We start from the raw sequence: 22,186 nt of genomic DNA on the forward strand, positions 1-22,186 counted from the left end.
TAATTCCGCTACTCAGAGATGCTTCGCCTCACTGTTCCTGCGTTCCAGACTGAGCAACTCAGGTACCTGCTCCTTGGGGGCCTTGCTGCACTCAGGGATATCCGCTCCTCAGAGAGCCTTCTCTGCGAGTCTCACAATCTCCAGCTAAGTGAGCAACTCTCGCTGGTACTACGGACATTTTATCCAGTGCTCTCGTGCCTCGGGCCTCCACTGTGACTACGACCGTAGCTCATCTACTGCACTTCGGAGTGAGTACAAGATCTGCTTTACTCTCCTCCTCTCATCACGCTGTGTGGATTCTCGGGTTATTCTGCTCTGCGGACCACTACCAGATCCACGCTGCCTTGTGCCTACTTCCTATACCAGCCTCCAGCCTACCCCACACGGCGGTCCACTACCGGAGATACTCTGCACAAAAACTACCAAGAGGAAGTATTCCCCGGGTTACCCCGCTCTGCGGGCCACTACCGAAGAATCCTGCTTGAGACCCTTCTACTCTGGACTGTGTCTTATAACCCGCTCCTCGGGTTACTGCTGCTGTATAATAAAGTTCTCTTGCCTCCCATGTCCATCACTGCTGAGACCCTGCCTTTCGTTGTAGGTCCCCACAGGGCTCCTCCCTGTGGGTGGAGTCAGCTCTCACCATGATCCAAGGGTCCATTACCAAGTTCAAACCCAACAGATTGCTAACTCCATGAACCCGGCTCAGCTCTGAGCCTTACAGGCTGGCCCAACAGATTTCAGAGCAACAGAGGACTTTAGAGACATTGGCTACCGCCTTTACTCAGCTGAACTCCAGACTGAGTACTTCTACTTCTGACAAGGATGCATCACCCCTGGTGGTTACCGGGCGTACTACAGTTACTTTACCAGCCCCTACTTGTTTCTCAGGAGACTCCTTTTGTGTAAGGGCTTTCTAAATCAGTGCTGCATGCACTTCTCTTTACAAACGTACTTCCCTTCAGCTGTTACCAAGACGACGTATATCCTGTCCTTGTTGGATGGGAAAGCCCTGGCCTGGGTTTCACCCCTTTGGGAATGCAATGATCCAGTCCTGAACGACTTGCCTGGGTTTCTCACTATCTTTAAGTCAGTATTTGATGACCCCGCTCGCCAGTCTATTGCTGGTTCTGCACTGCTACACCTTCAACAAGGAACCAAGCCACTACCGGACTACGTGATCGAATTTAAAACCCTGTCTTCTGAACTTCTATGGGATTCAAGTTGCTTACGAGCTATCTTCCTAGAAGGCCTTAACTCCCGTATAAAAGATGAACTTGCTGCACGTGAGTTGCCTGACACTTTAAGCTTTCTTATCAACCTCGCTGGACGGATTGATCGCTGTATCCGAGAGCGCTCTGTTGAGGTAAAACCTCTCAAGAAACATTCTTCCGGAGGTACCCGCTCTCACTCCCTGCCTTCAGCTCCGGCTCAGTCTTTACCCAATCCTGAAGAAGAAGACGAACCCATGCAACTAGGTCGTAGCCACTTAACCGCCAAGGAGAGGCACTATCACCAAAAAATGGGCCTCTGCATGTATTGTGGAAAAACCGGCCATGCAGTCCAAACCTGTCCTATCTGTCCGGGAAACATGCAGACCTAGGATCCGCCGGAGGACTCTTCCTAGGTCTGTCTGCCCCATCTCTTCCACTGACTCCCTGTCTCCATCATCTCTGGGCCTCTCGAATTTGCCACACAAGCACTAGTCTATTCTGGTGCAGGTGGGAATTTTATTCTGAAAAGATTGGTAGAGCACCTACAAGTTCCTACTGTGAACCAGTACCCAAACCGCTGCTTCTCTCTTCCATTCACAGCGAGCCACTGCTAGGAGAGGTCTCGCTCACCACTCAACCCATCTGCCTATGCACTGGATCTCTGCATACCGAGACCATCACGATCCTGATCCTTGGGAAAGCTATTCATCCCATAGTGCTTGGCATGGTTGCAAGACCACTCTCCCCAGATCAACTGGTCTTCAATGGAGTTATCACAATGGAGACCGAGCTGCTATGATAGATGCTTAAAAAAAATAACCCCATTGCCTTGTATGGTTACAGCTACTTCCCCTCCTGCTCTACCACCGCAGTACACATCATTTCAAGATGTATTTTCCAAGCAAGCAGCTGATGTACTTCCACCACACAGATCATTCGACTATGCAATCAATTTAAAACCTGACACAGAGCCACCCAGAGGCAGAGTTTATCCACTCTCATTATCGGAGACTGAGGCCATATCGGCCTATATTGAAGAAAATCTACAGAAAGGATTCATTAGACCCTCTAAGTCACCGGCGGGGGCCGGATTCTTTTTTATCATCAAGAAGGATGGATCCCTTCGCCCTTGCATTGTATACAGAGGTCTGAACGAAATTACCGTCAAGGATCAGTATCCTTTACCACTGATTTCGGAGTTGTTTAATCGGCTCCAAGGCGCAAAGATCTTCACAAAATTGGATCTAAAGGGCGCTTCAATCTTGTTCGCATTCGTCAAGGGGACGAGTGGAAAACGGCCTTTAATACTCGCGAAGGCCACTTCAAATATTTAGTTATGCCATTTGTCCTGTGCAACGCCCCAGCCGTATTTCAAAACATGATGAATGACATCCTGCGAGATATGAAGTTAGCATGTGGCACATTTAAAACTAATCGGAGAAAGTTCTTCTTCACTCAACGCACAATGAAACTCTGGAATTTGTTGCCAAAGGATGTGGTTAGTGCAGTTAGTATAGCTGTGTTTAAAAAAGGATTGGATAAGTTCTTGGAGGGAGAAGTCCATTACCTGCTATTAATTAAGTTGACTTAGAAAATAGCCACTGCTATTACTAGCAACAGTAACATGAAATAGACTTAGTTTTTGGGTACTTGACAGGTTCTTATGGCCTGGATTGGCCACTGTTTGAAAAGGATGCTGGGCTTGATGGACCCTTGGTATGGCATGTTCTTATGTTATACCAATGTGTGGTTGTATACCTAGACGATAATCCTCATCTTTTCCAGTGATGTGCAAACCCACTAAGCAGATGTCATCAAAGTCCTGCAGAGTCTGCGGGATAATCGTCAATACGCTAAGCTTGAGAAGTGTGCCTTCCACCAGGAGTCTGTTCCCTTCTTGGGGTATATTGTGTCCAGCAAAGGTTTTCAAATGGATCCACAGAAGACAAGAAGCATGCAAGACTGGTCTCAGCCTACTGGTATTAAAGCCCTCCGCCGCTTTCTCGGCTTTACCAACTATTATCGCACGTTCATCAAAAACTACTCAACCTTGACAGATCCACTGACTGCCATGACTAAGAAAGGAGCCAACCCATCACAGTGGTCTCCAGAAGCCATCACTGCTTTTCAAGCCTTTAAAGAAGCCTTCCTCAAGAAACCTTGTTTACGTCATCCAGACCCTCATCGACCATTCATTGTCGAGGTCGAAGCCTCTGATGTCGGCGTAGGGGCCGTGCCCAGTGAGCACAGTGATACACATACTCTTCACCCCTGCTCATTTTTCTCCAGAAGTTTTTCTCTAGCCGAGAGAAATTATGGCATTGGCGACAAAGAATTGCTCGCTATCAAGCTTGCATTCGAGGATTGGCGGCCCTGGCTAGAAGGTGCACAACACCAGATAAGTGTTCACTGATCACAAGAACCTGAAATATCTACGTCATGTGCCGAGACTCAACCATCACCAAGCTCGATGGTCACTATTCTTCAACCAATTTGAGTTCTTGCTTAAATACCGTCCTGCTGATAAAAATGTCGGGGAAGATGCCCTCTCATTCTCTTTTATACCTGAAGATGTTCCTAACACCCCTCGTCACATCATCAACCCAGAGAAGATAGTTCTGGCTGCTACCCATTCTGTTCCAGCAGGTAAAACTGTGGTCCCTCAGATTCTACGGAAGAAGCTTTTAAACTGGGCTCATGACTCCTGATTAGCTGGTCATCCTGGACAGGCCCGTACACTAGCCACGCTACAACGATTCTATTGGTGGCCGTCGATGAAAAAAGATGTTCGAGCATACATTGAATCCTGCGCCAGACAAAAGCCTCCTGCCGGTCGCCCTTGGGGTCTTCTCCAGCCGTTACCTGTTCCAGACGAACCATGGACGCACTTTGCGACCAACTTCATCGTTGACTTACCACCGTCAAGCAAGAACAATACTAAATGGGTCACTGTGGACCGCTTTTCAAAAATGGCGCACTTCGTGGCCTTACCCGGACTACCATCTGCCCCAGAACTTGCAAGCTGTTTATACGGCATATATTCCGCCTGCACGGTATGCCTAAACACATCGTTTCGGACAGAGGTGTACAATTCACCGCCAAGTTCTGAAGGGCGCTGTGTCGTAAATTTGACATCTCATTAGACCTAACTTCAGCGTATCACCCCCAATCAAATGGGCAAACGGAGAGAATGATTCGGACTCTCAAACAGTTCATTCGTGCCTATGTCAACTCTAGGCAGAGTGATTGGGCAGAATTGTTGCCCTGGGCTGAGTTCGCCCTGAACTCTCATCCTGCTTCTGCCACTGGATCCACTCCATTTCAGATCGTATATGGCCATCAGCCACTACCACCACTTCCAATACCTTTGTCGGGTACATCACCAGCAGCTCAGGCTACAGCTGAAGAGATCCACCAACTCTGGACTCAAACTAAGGACCTTTTGCACAAAGCAGGACAATGGGCCAAAAGGTGTTAGGATGCTCATCACAGAGCAGCTCCTCAGTTTCAGCCAGGAGACAAGGTATGGCTCAGTACCAAGTACATCCATCTCAAGCTGCCCTCTGTCAGATTTGCTCCACACTACATTGGACCCTTCACTGTCCTTCAGCGCCTGGGACCTTTGACCTACAGCCTGAAGTTGCCATCATCCATGAAAATACACAACACCTTCCATGTTTCACTTTGAAGCCACTCATCCTCTCGGAGTTTTCTTGCAAGACACCAGATCCACAACTTCTTGATGCAGAAGAGGACATCTCATACAAAGTGGATAACATCCTGGATGTTCGTAAGAGAGAAAAGCATTGGGAATATCTAATTTCCAGAGAAGGATACGGACCAGAAGAAAACAGCTGTGAACCTGCTGTCAACATCCTTGACAAAGATATGATACACCAATTCCATCTAACTCACCCTAGGAAGCCGAACCACCCTGGGAGGAGCCCTAAGAAGGGAGGTACTGTTGTGCCAGTTGGTCGCAGAAGGCTGCGACCATTGCTGCTCACCTCATTTTACCCTGCAGCTCTGATTCTGGCTAAGATGGCCACCACTGCCTCTGCACGCAAACCTCCCTGGCGTTCCCGGGATGGCGAGGGCGATCCCGGTCGCCATCTTGAATCTGGTGTGACTTAGGGGACGCACGCCTGCCTCCTTCTTATCCATGTCATGGCGGGAACCTCAGGAGCATCCCCACCACATGACGTCACCTGCCTACGTGTATAATCACCCTACCAGACCTTCCTACCTACGAGTTAGCAAGGATTCCATCTTGCTCAATTCCACTGCTCAGAGATGCTTCGCCTCGCTGTTCCTGCGTTCTAGACTGAGTTTCTCAGGTACCCGTTCCTCGGGGGTCTTGCTGCACTCAAGGCTATCCGCTCCTCGGAGAGCCTTCTCTGTGAGTCTCACAATCTCCAGCTAAGTGAGCAACTCTCACTGGTACTACGGACATCCTATCCAGTGCTCCCATGCCACGGGCCTCCATTGTGACTATGACCGTAAGTCATCTACTATACTTCGGAGTGAATACAAGATCTGCTCTAATCTCCTCCTCTCTTTACGCTGTGTGGATTCTCGGGTTATTCCACTCTGTGGACCACTACCAGATCCACGCTGCCTTGTGCCTACTTCCTATATCAGCCTCTGGCCTACCCCGCACTGCGGGCCACTACCGGAGTATCCTGCTTGAGGCCCTTCTACTCTGGACTGTCTTATAACCCGCTCCTCGGGTTACTGCTGCTGTATAATAAAGTTCTCTTGCCTCCCGTTTCTATCACTGCTGAGATCCCGTCTGTTGTGGTGAGTCCCCACAGGGCTCCTCCCTATGGGTGGAGTCAGCTCTCACCACGACCCAAGGGTCCACTACCAAGTTAAAACCCAACAAATATTTTGACTTTCTGGTCCTTTGGGCCTCTGCTGGGATTGCATTGCCATGAGCCCAGGGGGAGGGGCTTTCCAATTTTTGTATTCTCTTATCCTCTGCCATGGTAGGGACAGTCCTTAGGAAGGGCCCACAGACAATGGCTCCCTTCCCATCAAGCTGCATGCACCCTCAGTCCTACTTATTGGTGACACTGTTATGCATGGCTTGGGATCCCCCCCAAGACTGTGAATACTACTTCCAGAGCCAGCTTTGGTGAGGAAAGGGCAAGTAGATCCTTTTGCCACAAGGGATGTCACTGAAGCAGAGCTTCAGGTTACTTGGCATTGTCTGCATAGCAGCATGCAACCACTTTTGACCAAAACTTAATGTGTGCGCCTATAGATATGCATAAACGCGGACTGCAGTTTGTACACCATGAACACAAATGCACTCTAGTTACATTGTAGAGTATTGGATTATGGTATTAAGAATGTATGTCAGTGTGTGTGTATATTTATATATCTCTGTACACACATACTCAGATATATATATATATATATATATTTATTTTTTTTTAGTATATTTTAACATAAAAAGTAGACCTATAATTACACAATGTTGGGTTCCATATTAGGTGCTACAACCCAAGAAAGAGATCTAGGTGTCATAGTGGATAACACATTGAAATCGTCGGTGCAGTGTGCTGCGGCAGTCAAAAAAGCAAACAGAATGTTGGGAATTATTAGAAAAGGAATGGTGAATAAAACGGAAAATGTCATAATGCCTCTGTATCGCTCCATGGTGAGACCGCATCTTGAATACTGTGTACAATTCTGGTCGCCGCATCTCAAAAAAGATATAATTGCGATGGAGAAGGTACAGAGAAGGGCTACCAAAATGATAAGGGGAATGGAACAACTCCCCTATGAGGAAAGACTAAAGAGGTTAGGACTTTTTAGCTTGGAGAAGAGACGACTGAGGGGGGGGATATGATAGAGGTGTTTAAAATCATGAGAGGTCTAGAACGGGTAGATGTGAATCGGTTATTTACTCTTTCGGATAGTAGAAAGACTAGGGGGCACTCCATGAAGTTAGCATGGGGCACATTTAAAACTAATCGGAGAAAGTTCTTTTTTACTCAACGCACAATTAAACTCTGGAATTTGTTGCCAGAGGATGTGGTTAGTGCAGTTAGTATAGCTGTGTTTAAAAAAGGATTGGATAAGTTCTTGGAGGAGAAGTCCATTACCTGCTATTAAGTTCACTTAGAGAATAGCCACTGCCATTAGCAATGGTAACATGGAATAGACTTAGTTTTTGGGTACTTGCCAGGTTCTTATGGCCTGGATTGGCCACTGTTGGAAACAGGATGCTGGGCTTGATGGACCCTTGGTCTGACCCAGTATGGCATTTTCTTATTCTTATGTTCTTCTTAGTTATTTTTGTGTACATTCTGTGTTAAGGCCCTCCATTCACAGCTTTCTGGTACAGTCCCAAGAATAATACAAAGTTTGACCTCCTGAGACGTGAAGATGAGGAGCAGCACTTTAGCAGGGTCAATGTGCGATTAATGACTTTTCAGGCTGTATGTTCAGCTTCTTTCAGCACTGCTACTGTTTAATCTAAAAATAAAAGTTCCTGTTTGCATTTTTGTATGCGTCATGTTAGAATGTACACCAAGAATTTCTCTGGAAGCAAGCCAGACTAGGGGTCGTCACTTCATAGTCCGTAAGAATCCGAACACTTCATCCAATGGAAAGGTCTTTTAAGCTGACCCTTGCTTTGCTCTGGACCTGCTTCCCTGAAGCTGCCTTTGTCTAGTTCTGCAGACATTGTACTGTTGTGCTCAGCCCATTTTAGTTTGACTGTGCAGTGTAAGGGCAGAATTATTGCCCATGTTGTAATGGACATTCATGAAAGAGGGCTGGCAGAACCTGGGGTGTGACTTAAGTGTACCTATTCCACCGATCATATGCCCCTCTATGAGCCACAGACAAAATTGGGGAAAACTCTTTTAGTACATTAATTGGATTCAGATGGCAACCACCACAGGCCCCAACTTTTACGATCTGGGGGTACTGATATGCAGACATAAGGGGAAAAGTACAGGACTGTTTCTATAGCCAAGTTCAAAAGCAAAGCAAGTCAGCATTGCCGGAATTTTCTGGAAGGCATCTCACCCAGTAAAAATGTTGCTAGCAGTAATTTTTTATGGATTTGACAGTTGTTTGGTTTATGATTGTAAATATTACTTCACTTATAAGGATTGGGGGTAACTACACGCACTAGCCTTAAGAGACACTTGGGGGTGACCTGCATGGCGCAGTAGATATTACCATAAGAATCATGCTGGGCAGACTGGGTGGACCATTTGGTCCTTTTCTGCTGTCATTACTGTGTTACTGTGAATAAAGAATTCAGTTTATCAATGAAAAGCTTGAGCCTGTTCTTATCTGGGAGTGATCTGTTCAGGGGTTTTCCAACTTCTCAGATCATGATTTCCTAAAAGAACCCATTTTAACATTGCTCTTTTCATGGACTGTGTGCAAAATTTCTGCTATTTTCTTACTGGTGTGGATAGCATGAATGCCTAACTCCCTGTAACTGATAAGAGCCAAATGAGGTGCAAGTAGAGAGATGGTGGCTGTGGAGTGAATTTATAAATTACCAAAACCAGGAGATGGAATCTGGAATCACCCAGATTCTTAAGGCATTTGGAAAAGCTAAATAAACAAAAAATCTGCCACAAGTACTCCGCCCTGGATTCTTCTCTCCCCCCTCACCAAAAATCAGCTCATATAGAGATTACTTTTGCCGGGCATATCTAGGCCGATGCTTTTTACTGCATTCCCCATTACTTGTGTCCTTTAGGGTTTTACATACCTTAAATAGCAGATGGAAAGGTGAGTGAGAGTAGTACCTATAGTTACATTCTCTTTTACTGATTTTTAGGAAGAATTCAGAAGACACTGCATCCAGTATATGTCTCAATAATGTACTGCACATCCCCTGCCCATTGTTTGCGCCATGCCCTGGAAATGACTCTGCTCCCTGATTGCACTGTATTATGTATACCCTGCAGATGCAGTGGCAGAATGTGGAGCACGTCGGCGATCAGAGCCCTTATGTCACCTCGATTATTATGCACATTAAGCAGAATGTGCCCATCATCCGGGATAATCTCGCCTCCACCAGGAAGTACTTTACTCAGTTCTGTATTAAATTTGCCAAGTAAGTAACAGACACTTCACTGTATATAAAGCCACTTATCTGTTACCTTCCAGGATTTCTTTCTTTATAAGTGTGTTCCAGTCGTATCTTTTCAGTTGACTCCTGATATCTTATACCTCTCTCTTGCCATTCATTAGACAGGGCCTGGTTTGCTAAAGCTTTTCTCCCCTTTTGTGCATTATCAGACCCTCGTGCTGCTGTGTCAGGCATTCTAACGGCACGCAGCCTGAAGCAGGGCCGGATCCTGCAAGAAGCAACCAAGATGAGTTTGTGGAAAAACAGATGTCCCCAGGCACATTAATCCCAGAGAGAAAAGACACAAAAGAAACATAAAACCAGGGAAAGCAGCTCTTTTAAGTAAAGAACTGAAACCTAAACTGGCTTCTGCAAGCCTACTGACGGTTTGTTGTGGCGAGATTTGACTTGCCTTACAAATGGCACAGTGGAGCAGGTGTTCATGGAAAAGGAAATGGATACTTTCTTGTTCAGCTCTGTCCCAGTAGCAGAAAAAGATTCAGACCTACAGGCAAGAAGAAGGAGCTGCTGATCCTTCATCCTCTGCTGCTGGGACAGAGCACTGCCGTTGCCTTCTTCTGCCGTTTATTTGATCTGTGTCTTAATGCTTTCCAGCAGCTCGGCCCCTATTGCTTTCCCTCCGTCCAGTCTCTGTAGTTGTTTGGGGTAGCTTTTAGCTAGTGAGTGAGCTGAAGTTGCTCTCCTGTGGACTCCAGGAAGCGATTATTCATTGTTGGAAAACAAGAGGGGAGGGGGTATCAAAGGGCAAACTCTGCTTATATAGAGATAGATCTTCCCCTGATTCATTTTCCCCATTTGTTTTGCTGGAATAACTGGCCACAAGGTCCCATGGGGGGGAACCTGGTTTAGTCCCTGTAATCAGGACTGGAAACTGATAGACTGACCAGAGTAAGTGAAAATGGATAAAATTGGAATGAGCATGATAAAGAAGCCTTGAACAGTATTTAAAGGAAAACAGATTTTGACTGCCCAAACTAATGTAAATAAAAGTGAACCCAGGATGTGTGCAGAGTAGTGAATGGTAATTGCATAGAAACCAAAATGCAGAAGCTGCTCTTCCTTGCAATGGTCCTGTGTGCGCTGCCAAGTAACAGGAGTGTGAAAGGCATTTTCCAGGCAGCATCCAGGGGAGAATAGAGACGATTATAAAACTGATGTCACGTTGAAAATTGGTGACACTTTGTTATACCTTTGAGTTGATTTTTGTATTTCTGTGTTACATTGTATGCTGTATTTATCTGTTAGATTTATGAATAATACCTTAGCCTCACCTGATTCTCTCCTGTCCTCATATTCTCTCGTGAGATGTAGTTTACCTGTTGCACTGTGTGGGGTTCTTTTAATAGCAAGTATAAAGCTGGGTATGAAAGAAGCTGCAGAAGCTGAAAGTATGTTGTAAATCTGGGGAATATACCAGAAGTGAGCTTTGTGTACTGCACATGTCTCTCTTTACATGCTGTCTGCATTTTATTTGAGTGGCGTTTACTTACCATGTAGGCAAAGCAGTTGGGTAGACTTGATGTCTTTCATAGACTAAAAGATGTTTTGATGTTCGGGTTTCAGAAGGCGCACAATACTGCTGTCACTCACAGATATATATACCAGGACTTCCCAACCCTGTCTTGGGGACCCCACAGCCACTTGGGTTTTCAGGATATCCAGAATGAATATGCATGAGATAAATTAGCATATACTGAGTCTCCATGATAAACAAATTTATCTCATGCATACTCATTGTGGATGTCCTGAAAACCCAAGTGGCTGTGGGGTCCCCAGGACAGGTTTGGAAAGCCCAGTTCCCTATACGTACCCAGATCAGTCCAGACTCCTGGGGTTTGCCTCCCTTCCAGCAGATGGAGACAGAGAAAGTTTTACTGACACTGCTACTTAAAACACGTGTGCCACCTGCAGTCCCTCAGTATTTCTCTGCCTCCAGCAGATGGTGGCTGGTGCAAAACCTGCAGTTCTTCAGTCTGGCAGTTTTTGGTTTTTGAGCCTTCCTCCCAGGGGTTTTTGGATCCTGGTAGGTCCTTTCCTGTCTGGTTGAGGTGGACGAGCTGCGAGTTGGTGACCCTTTAGTACGCTCGATCCTTGCACTCGTGGGGTGTTAATCTGGTGGTCCAGATCCCTCCCCTTCACGAGGCCGCTCAGGTGGCTGCAGGCTCGGGGTAATTTTTCCTTCTGAGGCACTCTATTTTTGTGTTCTTGAGCCTCTCTTCCCAGCCTTGGAAGAAGTTCGAATAAAGTTTAAAAAAAAAAAAATGAAAACAGAGACTGAGGCAGCAGCGCTGCTCTGCTGTGTGGGTGACTTCCTCCTCTTGATTTGGTGACTGGAGTGTTTGCCTGGGGTGCTAGCTCGTGTTCTCTTCCTGCTCTAAGGTAGGTTTCCTGGCTCACCAATAGATGGTTCAACAGACATTAAGCTCTAGGATGTTAATAATCCCCTACTAAGGTTAGAAATCTGGAGGTTCACTTAGATTCACAGTTAACAGTGAAATCCCACATTCAACACATTGAAAGTGTCTCATTTTTTAAGCTGAAACTATTAAGGCCGCTGAGACACATTCTTAAACCCAAGTTATTTCATGTGGTATTGCAGATGTTAGTCCTGGAGCACCTCAACTATGGTGGAAGCCTTTTAGTTGGATTGCCCGCTACCTGTATGAAGACCTTACAGCTGGCTCAACATGCAGCAGCAAGTCTAATAAGCGTAATTGGGCTCCAAGAGCATATACACCAGTCCTGCGAGGTCTGCATTGGCTTCCAGTGAGAATAAGGTCACAGTTTAGGTTAATGGTCATTCTTCATATTGTATTCTAACACTCCCTGTAGAGTAGCAGCCAAATGTAACTGGCGTTTACCAACATGTAGATTGCGATCCTTGAGGACCAATGTTTTAGAGGTACCATCTCCTAATCGGTACAGATTGCAAGGTACGCACTCTTAGGCTTTTATTTTGTGGACCCTACAGTGTGGACTGGATTACCATCAGACTTCAGGGATGAGAAAGATTTGAAGATGTTTAGAATAAACGTTAAAAACTTTACTGTTTAAACAATTTTAGAACTCCATCTGAATTAATGTGATTTTAATGTAATTCTGTACGATGATTTTGTGATTGTTTTGTTGTGGATAATATTAGGAATGTTTTCTTTGGTTTCCACACTGAATAAACAATGAAAGTAGCGAAATAGAAGCTGTTTTAAATAAATAAAAGAAATGAAGAGACCTGTGGGCACTTTGTTTCAAATAGACGAGCTGTTCGGCCAAGGTGACTGCTACGGCTAGTTGGGTTTGGTGTGTGTTTATTACTGGTGTGTGTTTTTATGTTAGGTAGTTTTGTTTTTGCTGTTTGTTGTATTTGTATTGGGTTTTCGTTTTATTATATTATAGCTGGAATTGGTATCTGTTAAATGTTGTGCATTGACTGGGTATGGTTTAGACGTGATTAGTTTCTGTGGCTTCCTAGTAAAGCTGCTGTCTCTGCCTCCGTGCTTGCCTTGATTGCTTCTCGCATATTTTATTATGGTGGGCCAGCACAGTCCTCTCTCCACATATTAAGCTTGCTTATTGGATTTTGTTGCTGGGTCACAAAGGTGAGACCTTTCAACAGCCAACTAAATCTGTTGTGAAAAATAAGGAAGGAAGAAAATGAGTAGTGGCAGAGTTAAAGGGCCAGGGAGTACAGGTTCTAGTTTCAGGAAACAGGATCAGGACGCAGGACTTCAAACGGTGCATTGAGATGTCAGGCACATGCAATAAAATGAGTTTATTACATGCACATGTGCTGAATATTACGTTTACATTTCATATTGCATATCTCTAGTATGCATTTCACATAATTACATTCATTCAATGACCATATAGATAACATCTGATATCTGAACCCTTCATCTTCTCTTTGAAAATGATTGCCTGTATCTGATTGATCGGTTATAATCAGAAATGCCATGACTTAGCACTGCCAGATGTGTGAAATGCAGTCAGTCATGTTTAGTTCAAGGCAACGATTTGCAGCACATCCAAAGGTTAAATATTCCATATCTAAGACTCCAGTGTATTTGTTCTCGCGTGTGATTGTATGGATATTTGTGTCTGTCTGTCTGTTTAAAGACCTACCGAGAGTACTCTGTGGTGAAAAATCTCTGCTGAGGCAGATTCTGTCATGTATTGACGACTGGAGAAAACCGAGTTGAGTTATTATGGACATGTGTAGGACTTAAGTATTAATGCCCAGTGAGCATAGTAAGATTATTGGGCCACTCACACTTATGTGCAGTGATGCCACAGCTAGAGGGGACTCTGGCCCATAGTAATTAAGATGACTAGTAAATCTTTGCGCATCCCAAAACCCAGGTACGTTCTTACTTTAAACAGCTCAGATCCCAGCACGTGTGCATTTTTCATAGAATGCCTCATCTGTTGCATGTTGGGTAATTAATGACATGCCTCGGTGACACAGTCAAACTGAAATCCCATCACCTGTAATTCTTCTTGTTGTTTTTTCAGCTCGTTCATTCCCAAGTTCATCAACCACCTCTTCAGATGCAAACCTATTAGCATGGTTGGGGCAGAACAGGTAAGAGAGCGCTGCGCTGTTCTTGGTTGAGCTTGGCACATTCTGATTGGGAGCAGCCCAGCCCGCGCCGTCTGCCTGTCTCAGGCTCCGCAGCTGGTAGAAAACATCCCCAATCCCTGGGTCTGTATATCCGAGGCAGTCCATGCACGAGGCTCGATTAGTTGGGTGTGTGGCTGTAGCTTTACTAAGTTATTTCCTAAATTTAGAAATGTCTGATTTCAAGTGTTTATTTTTCCCTGTTTTAATAACATTGTTCAGTCTTGGCTTATTTTAATGTATTTTGGAAAATATTATTTTATTTTGCTCTTATCATGCATTTATTATTTAACATAAAAAACCTTTTCGGTATAATGATGGAGAGGGTGTGGGGAGATGGGTCAGTGGCTTGCTTAAATGTGTTGCTGTAAGGTTTTATTGTGGTATTAGCTGAAATTCAATACGCATCTTTTTTTTCAAATGTAAATGTAATAATGTAGTGTGTAAACCAGGGTGCTGTCGGCAGATTTGGTGCCATGTGAGATTAATCATGGGGAGGCTGCATCTTGCTCTTTGTGAAGGTCCAATAAAACAAATCGGAAGGCGGTCCCACGTAGCCAAGGCAAAAACAAAAATGAGACAACCTTATACCGTGGAAAGATTTATTATTGTTTCACAAAGCCGGAGTCGGGCTTTGTGAAACAATAATAAATCTTTCCACGGTATAAGGTTGTCTCATTTTTGTTTTTGTCTTGCTCTTTGTGGCCTTGTGTTTACCACTATTTGTGGCAAAGAGCTGCATTGCTTAATGTGACCTGCTGTTTGTGAGCTGCGCATCTGATCTGCAGCATCCCCCTCACCCAGCCCATGCATGGTGTTGTAATGTGTGATAGACCTTGTTACTGGGTCTCTAATAGTCATTTATCAGCTGCATGTATGACTTGCTGACATCCTCTTGTCTTATAAGAGTGGGTGGCTTCCAGATCTTGGTATGCTAGGGGGAGAAGGGTTGGATAAAAGAGAGATTTACTCTGTGGAGTGACTTCTCTCAGGATCTGGGGTTCTTTATGGGGAGGGGTTTTTTTCCCATTTTTCTGTGGCATTGCGCTACAAGGGCCATGTTTGGGCAAGGAAGTTGGGAGTAGGCGTGCATCACCATGTACATTCAAACCTAGGAAACGAGCGGGCCCCCATCTCAGCTGTCTGCTGCTCACCCTGTCATGGGGTATCTGGGTCCCTGAGACAGAAATTCCTCTGCACTCCGGCCCTCTCCATCTTTCCCCTTTCTCTGTTGATGCCTCGGGAAGCTCACAGTATGCTTTTGTGCCAGGAAAGGAAACTACTACAGATGCTGAACTGTGAAGTCAGGAAAAAGTCGGGGGGAGTTTCTTCTGCACATCTGGGGGGTGCTTCCGTAACAGGCCACATAAATCAGATGACACATACCTGCCTAGGTTACACCAGCATTTAAAGCAGATTTACACTTAGCCCGCCAAATCTACCTGCAAGGATTGCCCCTACTAAAATAGCCACGGAAATCGGGGAGGGAGGGGGCGGGGATTTTACCTGTATGCTTTTGAAAATGTAATTCCCTCCACAGTCCCACCCCTGGGAGTGCCCCTGCTCAGTCTGGGCAAATTTATGCATTGACAGGCCATGTGCACGTAAGTTTACCTGCATATCTGGCAGGCAATGTTGTAAAAGGCAATTTTGGTGCATAAAACACTGTTTCAGCCACAGAAATTACCTTCTTAAATGTTAAAAAAAAAAATCAGCTTTCATGAGAAAGCAAATACCTAAAAGTATTAGACATGGCCTTACTATTATGTGTGTATTTGTGTAAATCGCCCAGAGCTCTGTGCATCAGGAGATCCATATATTTTAATAAAATATTTCAGCTGATGAGATACTGATAAAATAGGGCGTGATATAAAATGGAAACGATGACATCTGACAGGTAGATCCAAGAACGTAGGAGGTTTGTGTCCAGATTTTTAAGCCGAGCTCCAGCCGTTGGCAATGTCGGAGCAAATGTGACATTGCTATGCTCTCATCTGTTGCTGCTTCAGCTGTCTCGGCACAGGCTGGGCGAGGATTGTGTTGCCCCCAGATGGCTAATTAAAGTGCTGCTGGTTAATAAAGACTCTAGCGGAGGGTTGACGTGGAAATAGCTATCTGATCAAAATGTTCTGCGGTTTTGGAGCCTTGTACAATTTTTTAAAATGTATTTATAGAAAGAAAGAAACAACTGTTAAAATGTTCCTCGCCTCTTGGGGACAAGGAGCATGAGGTGGCATCTGTTGAAAGGCCTAGCCTGTCCATCTCACTTTGTTCTGGTTAGGAAAACCAGCTTTAATGAGACTTACCACTGACCCATCCCCACACACACACACATTTTCTGAAATCAGCTCACTTTTATGGGGGGGAAGAGGGAAGAAATGCAGTTTCCATTCAGTTAAGTGTGTACCGAGACACAGGGTCTGCGGGATCTCTGTCTGGTTTAGCTGGTTGGCGGCCCGCTGCTCTAAGCACTAGGCCACGCCCCTGCCCTGCCCTAGACCGTTGTCTTTGATTATGGGATCTTAAAATTTCTCTCCCTCCTCTTTGTGTAATTGTGGCAGCTGCTCTTGGACACCCATTCCCTGAAGACGGTGCTGTTGGATCTCCCTTCCATTGGATCCCAGGTAGTGAGGAAAGCTCCTGCCAGTTATACCAAGATTGTGGTGAAGGGCATGACCCGAGCTGAAATGATCCTAAAGGTAAGCCAAGGTTTCCCAGGAAATGATACGCCTTCGTGAATTAGAATGTGCTGTCCAGACGGACACGCGCTCCATACCCAAAGATTCATTTTCCATGAGGGGAGAGGGCCAAGCCCGCGGTTTGTGGGTATCAGCAAGTGAAAAAGGCTCCCCAAGCTTGTTGGTGACTTGGCACAAGGGTGCAGTCTCAGTTCCTGTTGGAAAAAGCAGACCGTTGTTCCAGGAGCTTTTTCTCATATTGTAAACTCCACTCACCTCTAGCCTCGCCATCGCGGCAACTCATGGGCCACTTTTAATCCCATTAGGATCCCACCATGTAGTTCAGAAATGGACATGCAGCCACTGCTGGGGGTAGATGACCTCTCGATATTTTTCTGAAATGTGTGAAGAGGAGAAAATAACTTCTGATTGTGGTCATCATCCAGCGAAGTTTGGGCAGACTGAGGTAGAGAGAGAGACTGACTTGTCTGAGGTCACATAGGAAGTTAGCGACAAAGCGGGGATCAGAATTGAGGTGGAAGGGGGAGATAAGAGTTTCTACTCGCAGCCTCTGCTGGGTTACAAATCATCTCCCAGAAGTTCTCCTGCTTCTGAGTTTTCTAGGCTGCACCACTTCTCTGTGGTGTACCGCAGTTTGATGCCATACAAGTCTCTCTGGATCCAACTGGAAGCAAAGGGGAGAGGGTGACTGGGGTCCGAAGATTGATGCATCCTTAGCTTTTCTCTACTAGCTCTAGCAGTCTAATCTTGGTGAAGTGAATTACCACATTTGAGAAGGGAAAGAAAAGCAGAGGCTTCTCTCTTTTATGATGGCCATAAACCGAAGACCCGAGGTTTTAGCTTGATTAGTGCATTAGTGAAGAAAGTGAAGGGAGCTGGAGAGGAATGAGGTGGCGCAAGGAAAAACGTGTACAGTAGTGAGAGACTTTTCTCAGTCAGATGTCTTCCTAATTAGCAGCCTTTCTTAGAAACCCCTTGTGTTTGATCATCTTTAACCTAGAGCAGACCTCAAAACTCAGCCACACATGTGAATGTTCTTTAACATCAGCCAGGGTACCCAAGAGATTTCATTAATTTTCACAGTTAAAATGGCATGCCTTGTTGCTCTTTCTCTACCACGGTGCAAAAATAAATATTGTTAGAAAAGCAGGGCACTGTAAAACTCTTTTCCACGTGTGTGTCAGGTTGCAGGGAGAACGAAGCTTTACTTTATCGTAGGTGTGGGCTGCTTTTTCAGGATCGCAGGTGGAAATCCCTTTTCACAGTTTCCCAGCCCGCTCCAGGATCAGATGCTAAAGCAAACCCTCCCGGATTGGATTTTTAGGATCCAGGGTCATCATCCAAATAAATCTGGAAACCAGCCTCACCCCTCTCCTCTGGTTAGGATTTAGTATCGCAGGTCTGCACTTAGGGCCATTGGCCCTGTCTTTTGGGCTTTAGAGAACTGTCCAGGGGGTGCTATGTGTTAGAGGCATGCATGGCAGCGATTCCAGGCTTTGCCATTGGGAAACCATTTGCATTTTGATTTTTGAAAGTCTGCACACGCATTTACACTTGCTCCCTATTGCCTGTACGTGTGTGCTTTTTTAAACTTTTCATCTTGCTCAGCTGGGGGGGGGGGAATAAAAGGAGAGCAATGGAGGAAAGATCCAGATTACAGTATTTGGTATTGCAGACCTAATATGATTGTGCATATTCTTATTCTTTGGTGGTTTGGTGTTTTACTAACCCCTGACCCATGTGTAAAGGTCACAAAATAGGCCGTGCAGAGGAAGTAATTGAGACATGTAGAAAGGAGTTCCCTAAGCGATTGTCAGTCTTGTAATCCAGCCAGCTCCCGGCTCTCTGCATGCAGTCAGATGCATGGGCGGGCCCAGCTCTCCATTTGCAATGACTGTGGCCTGCTTTTCTCATTTGTGTTTTCCAGGTGGTGATGGCACCCCACGAGCCATCCGTAGTGTTTGTGGATAATTACATCAAACTTCTTGCCGACTGCAGCACAGACACTTTCCAGAAGATACTGGACATGAAGGTAAGGAGCCGGGGTTCCTTCTAATGCGTGTTGCAAACTCCAGTCTCGATTAAGTGCTTCCCTCACTCGGCAAACAGCAATTTGAGATGAAAACATGGAAGCCTTCCAGCCACAGATAAAGCCTTTTTGAGCATTTCTAGCAGCGATGCCAGTCTGGCATGTAGCATGCTTTTCTGGAATGAATACGGGAGTGAAGACTGGGGAAAAAAAACAAGCTTCTGATCTGAATATGTTGTAGAAACAGATTCCTAGATATTTTTGTTAGGGCGCACAAGATGGGGGAGTCCAGAGTTGCCAAGCAACCCAGTTCAGAGAGAGGATTTTAGGCCAGCCCTGGACTTCTGACCACCTCATGCTGATACACTCTGGCACCTGAACACCAGTTTCCCTATATGAACCTAGATCAGTCCAAACTTCTGGGTTTTGCCTCCCTTCCAGCAGATGGAGACAGAGAAAATTTCCTAGGCACCACCTTATAACCCGGTGTGCCACCTGCAACTCCTCAGTATTTCTCTGTCTCCAGCAGATGGAGATGGTGAGGAACCTGCGGTTCTGAACCCAAATTTAAAAAAAAAAAAAAAGTATAGGAAAAAGAAGGGCAGTAACAACAGAAGCAGATTTTATCCTTCTAGGGGGTTGGCATGTCCTGGTGGGACCATCCGCTCTGGTAGTAGGTGAGAACGAGCAGGGGCTGGAAACCCCAAAACTGCTCTTTCTGAGCGCCAGGGGTGACAGCTGGTGGTCCAGCTTCTTCCCCTCCAGCGAGGATCCTGAGCAAGCTCTGCCACCTTTTTTCTTCAAGATAGTCTTCCTTTCTATTTCTTTTTTAATAAAGTTTAAAAAAAAAAAAAAAGTTGAGGCGTGCTGCTTGTGGTCCTGCTCGCTTGGTTGAAGGGGTGACAGAAGGTGGTGAGTTCAGATTAATTGAGGTTCTGTCCTTGGTCGCAGCTCTCAGCTCCTGTTTCCTGCCACTTGCTGACGCCAGCCATGTGATCTTAGTCGGTCCACGCTATGCCTCACACGAGCCGCTGCTCACTATGTGGAGAGCGGCTTTCCAGCATTGCTAAGGCAGACCGATACTCCTGTTGCCTCCCTGGGGGGGAGGGCTCTTCGCGGGAGACCACAACTGCACCAACAAAGCAGCGCAGCCCTGGACATTTGGCGGCTGCCCCAGAGGAAGAAGCCAAACCGTTCCCTCTAAACTCGGGAGCGGCAGCCATTTTGAAAACATTTAAAGCTGCTACAGGGGGAGGGGATCTCCCTCCAGCGCTGTCACCTGCTGATTTTGAGGCCTTGGGACACCAGTTGGGGAGGATCCTGATCCCCTGGAAGAAGATTTGGGGGGCCCTAATCATTTTTCTCCTGATTTTGTGCTATTGTTGCACCAAGCATATTTGGCCAGCAAGCACAAGAAGAGGGCTTCTGTAGGACATACCTTTTTTCAGGGGCCACCTAAGGAAATGCCCAGGCGCTTGGAGATGCCAGGAGGCATGAGGATCCAGAAAGTTCATGGTCCAGTGGTACAGTGTATCACGGGAGGACCTTTCCTTGGAAGAGTCTGACCAGGAGATGTCGATGGGAGATGGGCCTCATGGCATCCCTCCTCCAAGAGGTAGTCCAGATCAAAAGGAAGAGACTGGGAAGATTCCTTCCATGGAAGGGACGATCTGAAGGTGGTGTGCTTATTCCAGTGGGAAGAGCTGGTTCCTTTGATCCCGCATGTCTACAAGAGGAGCCGAACCAGGACACTGTGGATCCACTCATGGTGGGCTTGCGGGGTCCAGCCAGAACTTTCCTTTTCCATAACATGGTTAAGCAGCTGATAGGGAGTGGGATGCTCCTGAGATGGGGCTCAAGTTCAGTAGATCCATGGACAAATTTTATCTCTTGCCTGAAGAAACTCTGGAGCTTTTGAGGGAACATAAGGTGGAGCAGTCACTAAAAGAACCACCATATCAGTAGCGGGAGCAGCAACTCTGAAAGATCTTCAGGATAGGAAGCTTGAGGTGCACCTTAAAAAGATTTTTGAGGTCTCTGCTCTAGGCATCTAAGCAGCAGTGTGCAGCAGTTTTATGCTTCGAGCAAGCCTCAGATGGGTGCAACAGCTGCAGAGTGCCAGGGATCTCTCACCCCAAGAGTCTAAGGTGTGATCTTATTCACACCTCTTCCAGGACAATGGTGTCAGCAGATGTTTCATCAAAGGCTCAGCTTGGAGTGCTCCCCTTTAAGGGCAAGCCTCTTTTTGGAGAAGATTTGGAACAGCTGATAAAGCAGCTCGGAGATAATAAGGAACAAAAGCTCCCAGAGGACGGGCCAAAAGGTTTTCTTCTGGTTCGCTCTCAGTTTTGCGGCCAAATGTGTTTCCGTCAGAGCAGAGCTGCAGTTGCAGGCCAGAGGCAGACTTCGGAGAGGTCCCAGTCCTTTCGTGGATGCAGGACAAACTGGGATGGCTCCGGCCAGGGACCTAGCAGGAGTCACATCCATGCAATGAGTGGCAGCCGGCCCACTCCTCAGTTCCTGTCATCGGGGGTCAGTTGACTCTTTTTTACAAGGAGTGGGTCAACATCACACCAGACCAGTGGGTTCTAAGGGTGATAGGACAAGGTTACGTGTTAGAATTTGCTCGACCACTAAGAAACCTATTTATAGTATCTCCTTGCGTTTCCCTAGCAAAGAAACTCATCGTTAAGCAGACCATTCAGAGGCTGAGGATGCTGGGGGCCATTGTTCCCATCCCCAGGGAGGAGCGGGGGATGGGGCACTATTCCATTTATTTCGTGGTACCAAAGAAGGAAGGAACCTTTCGCCCAATACTGGATTTAAAAAAGGTGAATGTGGCTCTCAGGGTCCCCAGTTTTCGGATGGAGACTCTCAGGTCTGTCATAGTGGCGGTGAGAAGAGGGGGGAGTTCTTGGTTTCTCTGGATTTAACGGAAGCATATCTGCATATTAGGATCCACCAAGATCTTCAGAAGTACATCAGATTCATGATCCTCTGACAACATTTTCAGTTTTGCGCTCTTCTGTTCGGTCTAACCACCTCTCCGAGAACTTCCACCAAGACCATGGTGATAGTAACAGTGGCCCTCAGAAAGGAGGGGGTGTTGGTTCACCCATATCTGGACGACTGGCTCATTCGAGCAAAGTCGGAGGATTTTTGCAGGCAGGTGGTGGAGGTGGTCCTAGACTGCCTGAGATCCCAGGGCTGGGTTGTAAACCTGGCCAAGAACCATCTTTCTCCTTCTCAGGTTCTGGAGTTCAATACCCATGTGGGCAAGGTCTTTCTAACGGAGGACCAGATTGTAAAGCTGCAAGTTTGAAAACTGTTGGACACCTGAGTGCCCAGGGTCTGGGATTACTTGCAAGTCCTTGGTTCCATGGCCTTGACCTTAGTGCTGGTCCCATGGGCATTTGCGCATATGAGACTTCTACAAAAAGCATTGCTATCCTGCTGGGATCCGCTGTCGGAACAGTTTTGTCTTCTGCTGCCACTTCC

At 46.1% G+C, this 22,186-nt stretch overlaps 1 protein-coding gene across 3 annotated transcripts in view; it reads left to right on the top strand.

Moving 5' to 3' along the window:
• VPS53 (VPS53 subunit of GARP complex) overlaps positions 1-22,186 on the top strand; it is a 165,342-nt gene that overhangs the window by 139,452 nt on the left and 3,704 nt on the right. For all 3 annotated transcript variants that reach the window (XM_029611418.1, XM_029611420.1, XM_029611419.1), the window contains 4 exons: positions 9,161-9,309; positions 13,855-13,924; positions 16,522-16,659; positions 18,587-18,691. In XM_029611418.1, the coding sequence (XP_029467278.1) occupies positions 9,161-9,309; positions 13,855-13,924; positions 16,522-16,659; positions 18,587-18,691 (462 nt within the window). The remainder of the gene's footprint in view (positions 1-9,160; positions 9,310-13,854; positions 13,925-16,521; positions 16,660-18,586; positions 18,692-22,186) is intronic.

This window comes from Rhinatrema bivittatum, chromosome 8, assembly GCF_901001135.1.
Source record: "Rhinatrema bivittatum chromosome 8, aRhiBiv1.1, whole genome shotgun sequence".
NCBI classification, from domain to species: domain Eukaryota; kingdom Metazoa; phylum Chordata; class Amphibia; order Gymnophiona; family Rhinatrematidae; genus Rhinatrema; species Rhinatrema bivittatum.